Below are 5,468 nucleotides of genomic sequence, written 5' to 3'. Positions count from 1 at the left end.
GGACAAGAAGAGATAGTACCTCTCCATTTGACTGTTTTCTTCCGTTTCGTACCTAGTGAACACAGTCCAGGGACAGCAGTGTAAAAGCTGGTGATACTCACGTATACCAAGTGCACGACTCAACAGGCTCCTTGAGGTTGGCTCCTGTGAGGCCAGAGCAGGGCATGAAGTGAATGTCTTTCTTGGGGTTGAAGCCAACCTTCTTCAAAAATGGCACTAGTTTTTCCTTGCATTCTTCGTACCTGAGTTTTCAGGTTAAACAAAAAATCAATTGTGGGTTGAGCTGGAGTTCAGATACATGAGAATAAATGTTAAACTCTCGAGCAAATCTTGTAATGATGTCAATGTATGCATGATTTCCGTTAAGGTTCTACAAAGACCCTACATCAACAAAGGCTTTGACCATAACCACATCATCTTCTCTGTAATGGGTGTTTTCTTGTTGATGTAAACTGGAGCAAGCACCCGTGACTACCAGTTTCCTATAACCTGATGTAATTTCTGTGCTCTAAGTGGTAACTGCGCACCTCTCTAGGCTCCAGTTCACTGTGGGGTCGTCCATTTTGTTGACAAGGATGATCAGATGCTTCACCCCCGCCGTTTTGGCCAACATGGCGTGCTCCCGTGTCTGTCCACCCTTCTCAAAGCCTGTCTCAAACTCTCCCTTCCTGGCTGAGATCACCTAGGCAGGAGAAATACACATTGAAAATCATTCATTGGGGCAGTAGGGTAGCCTAGTGGTTAGAGAGTTGGACTAGTAACCGGAAGGTTGCAAGTTCAAATCCCCGAGCTGACAAAGTACAAAACTGTCGTTCTGCCCCTGAACAGGCAGTTAACCCCGTTCCTAGGCCGTCATTGAAAATAAGAATTTGTTGTTAACTGACTTGCCTAGTTAAATAAAAATAATTAAATTAAAGGAACCCTGCTGAACCCTCCCTGAACATTGCTGTGTAGATTTCAAAACACTGTATTTTACAATCAAGTAAACAAATATTTATCATTGTTCCTTCTTAATTTCAAATCGTTTTTTAAAATAATCTTTATATTTACCATTTCAAGAGATCTTTCTCTCAACTGGGTATTTTGGTATTTGCAGCCACAAGTTTTTTCACCCCCCCCACCACACACACACACACCTTGAAAAACATCAGCATGACACTATGGACTCACCAGCACAGCCAGGTCAGCCTGCGACGCTCCTCCGATCATATTGGGCACAAAGCTTTTGTGGCCTGGAGCATCCAGGATGGTAAAGTGCTTTTTCTCAGTTTCAAAGTACGCTCTGCCCACCTCCACAGTCTTCCCCTTGTCTCGCTCCTCCTGGTTAGTGTCCAGAGCCCAGGAGAGGTACCTGGCAGACAGAGGAAGGGAGAGGGTTAAACCCTTGTTATACTGACAGGCTTTAGTCATGCCATTTCATATACTTTTTGCAGTAGACCCTGGTAAAAAGCAGAGTGTAACTCACCAGGTTTCCCTGTTCTTCTCCTTGGCTTCTCTTTCATACTTCTCCAGAGTTCTCTTCTCTACCATGCCTGTTAAATACCTACCAGTGAGGAAGGGGATAACCAGAGGGGGAAGGAGCAAAGAGTGGAGGGGTGGTGAGAAATGCAACAGGTGTTAAAAGCCCCATTGGACTGAATGAATCATAACCACAACAGAAAGATACTCACATGATTTGTCCTCCGATGGTAGACTTGCCAGCATCTAGGGAGAGATGAGGGACAACAGGGAGTGGTGAGAGCAGATAAAAATGGCCTGTGCTGTCTAGCCTTGTAACAGGGCTGATTAAATGAAAAATAAATACAAAACATTGCCTGGTTTCCACTGTTTCCTATTAAGGCAATAGCATCGTTTCCCCTAGATTTGTTTCTTTGACAGACCCCCAATCAGCAATCCAGGTGTGACAGTGACAACTATACACCATGGATGTTATATAGGGCTGCCAATAAACATGTTTTATTGGATCAAATGAAACCCCAAGAAATAACAGAGCAACACCGAGATGACCCACACACCTAAGTGATAGTATGTGAAACCACTGCAATAGCCATGAAAAAGAGGAAGAAAGAAGCAGATGTGCCCCCACTCACCAACATGACCGATGAACACCACGTTCACATGTTCCTTCTTGGGCGCGTCTGGTGGGAGGGCGACCACCTTAGGTATGATTGGCACGTCTTCTTCCTCCTCTAGGACTTCCTCCTCCAGAATCTCCTCAACAACTATTGGTCCCCCGTCGCCACCAGGCCCTCCTCCTGGTTCTTCCTCATTGGGCTCCACCCCTTTCAGGTCCCATGTCTCCTCTGTGGTAATTTCAGAGTCGCCGTTCTCCACCGGGGCTGCCCAGGGACAAACCGAACAGAGCATTAGTGGGGTGGAATAAATAATAATGATATGAGTTTGAAAATAGATTCCTCTGGTTTCAGGTCTGATGTGAAAAAGCCTACCACCGTAGCTAAGAATTTGGTCAATTAAGTTTCTCTACAAATGTTTAAGTTTAGATAGATAAAATACATGTAATTAGTTTGCCATAACATTTCATATTCAAAGGGGAAAACCTAACTAGGGCTACACTACAGGCTGGCAATGATGTAGAGTACTCATACAGTACAGCATATTAATTAGCCATGAGGGTATTGTTCTACGAAGCTTGTTAATGGTTACTACAGCCAAACTTCTGGCGTCAGTTTTGACAAGATTTTACAGCTAAAACTAAAGAATGCCAAATCTACAGAACATTAGAGCCTAAGGTCAGAGTTCATTCCAATAACATTGATACAATTTTCCTTATTTGATTTCTAGAAAAAGCCGTTTAACATCTGAAATAGTGTAACCATTCAGCACCCTACAGGCTTTAAAGACCGTAGTAGTGATGACAGACCATGCTGACACTTAGAGCATGGCTCATCATTCCAATTATGAGACAGTGAAATCCGTAGTGTTTAATCCTGGTCCTGAAGACACAAAGGGTTGCACATTTAGTTAACTTAGTACTACACACCTGATTCCACTTAATCAAAAGTTAAATTAGTTGATTAGTGGAATCAGGTGTGTAATGCTAGGGGAAAAACTAAAATGTCTACCCCTTTGGGTCCCCAGGACCAGGAAACACTTGCAGTAGAATATGGGTTAGAGGTCAGTGAGTGTGCCATGGCAGCCTGGGCATGTTTGGCTGGACTTCAAGCCTTTCTTCCATCCTGCACATTTACATTAGGCTAAAAGTTGTGAATGATGTAAGACCTCAACAGTAAGGAATGCTGAAGTAATTTTGCCAGTCACAGGAAAAGTCAGACTAATTGAATGGAGTGGCTGGGGATCATTCTGGACCCCTCTTCCCAACAGCGAAAGGTCCCGAAGCTTCTCATGTGTCGGTTTCTCTACTTTACCCAGTCTCAGCTCTACTCAGACGAATGGTGCTCATTCAATAAAGTTAGATCAAAGCGATTTCGATGTCTGCTAGATCACATAATGATAGTCTTCTACATAATATAATAACTAGTATAATGTTACTAGTTACTCTTGTCCAAAACTGATAATAAGTGCTTTGATTTAAACAAAACACACAGGTAGGCTAAGCTACAGCTTCTTAACACCATCTGCTTGAAACTTCTCACTGGCTCGGTTACCATCCAAGTGGCCACAGGTTCACACTAACATTCTCAAATCTGTATAAAAACCAACATGCACATTTCCCCACCAGAGATGAGTTTCCATCAAATATTCCTGTTGCAGATATAAGGCTGTGCGTGATGACAGTGCACATAAAAATACCCTTTGGGGTACAAGTTAAATGGGTTTCCTTCACAACGCGAGTTATGGAATTGGCACGCATGCTCTAGCCAACAGCGCTATCTGCATGCTTTTGGCTAAAGAGCACATATAGCCTACCTGATATTATTATTTAGACAAAAAAGAGAGATCATTTTAAATTTGTCAAAACGGCATCCAAGTATCGATCATCATGTCACCAGAATAAGACCCTCAATATTTATAGGAAAGCTCATCACCTTGCACTTTCACCACCCTGTGAAGTTCAGAACTTATTTCATCTGTAGTCTAATAGGCCTAAACCGCATGCTTTCCCAACGAGTCGTAGTGGGAGGACCAAACATGTCAGAGACTGACTCCAACTTTATGATGGTTATTATATCAATATTTGTGCACAAGTGTTTCCACCGACATTTCATATAATTCAGTTAAACCAACAAAAGATCCCACATTGTCTAGCGTAGCTATTTTGTCGATATTTTGAAAGTTCCCCACATTTGTTACTCCCATTAGGCACATTTAACCGATGTACTTTACTCGCATAAAAAATGGATGGAAACCTGGTTACTGTTCATCATTTTAGACAACTGTAGGCTACTTACAAACTGTATAACTCAAGATCTAAATGAAAATCCCCATGAAACTGATTGAGATCAAATGGTTGGTACGCAGACGTTTCATCGGTAAAACTTTAATTATACCTCACTGAGGTTGAGTGCACACTTTGGGGTAAAGTGGAAAATGGAATAGGCAGAGGCCACAAATACAGTTTCCACCCCCGCCCCTAACTTCTCAAAACGAATGAGCCGAATCATGTTCTGCGCATGTTATTTCACACACACGTTCAAGTCTCTCTTTACTCAATTCAAGGGGCTTTATTGGCATGGGAAACCTGTTAACATTGCCAAAGCAAGTGAAGCAGATAATATACAATAGTGAAATAAACTATGCTTCACTGAACCCTCAACCAATTTGATTGACATGTAGCTCGTCTCTCTGCCTTAGTTCTGGAAAGCTGATTGAAACGAACATCCCTAAAATATATATGAAGGCTCTGTGTTGTAACATATTGCTGTAGCACAAGCAAGACGTAGTCTGCACTTTGCATTGGGGCAAAAAGATCAGAGTTTTGTGATGAAATCTTTCGATATATGCGGACATATTTACTGATAAAGAACTCTGCCTCCCAATAGCCAACGTTTGCAAATTAAAAATTGCTGTTGACAAGGGTTGTAACGGTTCACCAAACCCAGTTAGGTGGGTATTGCAGTTTTGGGGTCACGGTTCGGTAAAGTGGAAAATGAAATGCCAACAGTTACCAATTCCATATATGATCATGAGTCATAATACCTGATGAGAGAACAATCAGGAATACCAACACGTATTTTCTTAAATGAAAACACATGACTACCCATCAACAACACTAAAATAAAAGTGCAATGTGTGTGTAAAATCAATATGTAAACATGACCCAGACATTGTGTAGGCCTATGCTATAATGTTTTCTTACAAAGAAAAATATGTGCACGTGTAACTTGAGTGAAGCGTGTCTATAGCACAGTAGTTCTCATTTCCCACTCCGGGGTAAAGTGATGGGCTGTCACAGTGAAGTAGCTCTGTAGCCCTGGTGGTCCATCCATCTGTAGTAAGTGCAACACAGGGTGCATTGGTCAATTAATTGACAATTTCCTCTTTGGCTT

At 42.1% G+C, this 5,468-nt stretch overlaps 1 protein-coding gene across 1 annotated transcript; it reads right to left on the bottom strand.

Annotated features, from left to right (window-relative positions):
* LOC121842130 (eukaryotic peptide chain release factor GTP-binding subunit ERF3A-like) lies at window positions 1–2,339 on the bottom strand (the record flags this gene model as incomplete). Its single annotated transcript, XM_042312228.1, is given in 6 exon segments — window positions 1–242; window positions 528–682; window positions 1,171–1,351; window positions 1,466–1,543; window positions 1,671–1,704; window positions 2,091–2,339. Coding segments are annotated over 6 exon segments (842 nt in total), but the record flags the coding sequence as incomplete, so codon positions are not given.
* Between the last annotated feature and the right edge of the window lie 3,129 nt (window positions 2,340–5,468).

The sequence above is a fragment of the Oncorhynchus tshawytscha genome, unplaced genomic scaffold (assembly GCF_018296145.1).
Source record: "Oncorhynchus tshawytscha isolate Ot180627B unplaced genomic scaffold, Otsh_v2.0 Un_contig_12566_pilon_pilon, whole genome shotgun sequence".
NCBI lineage: Eukaryota > Metazoa > Chordata > Actinopteri > Salmoniformes > Salmonidae > Oncorhynchus > Oncorhynchus tshawytscha.
Note: the sequence above shows the minus strand (reverse complement) of the source record. Positions and strands in the feature narration are given on the sequence as shown.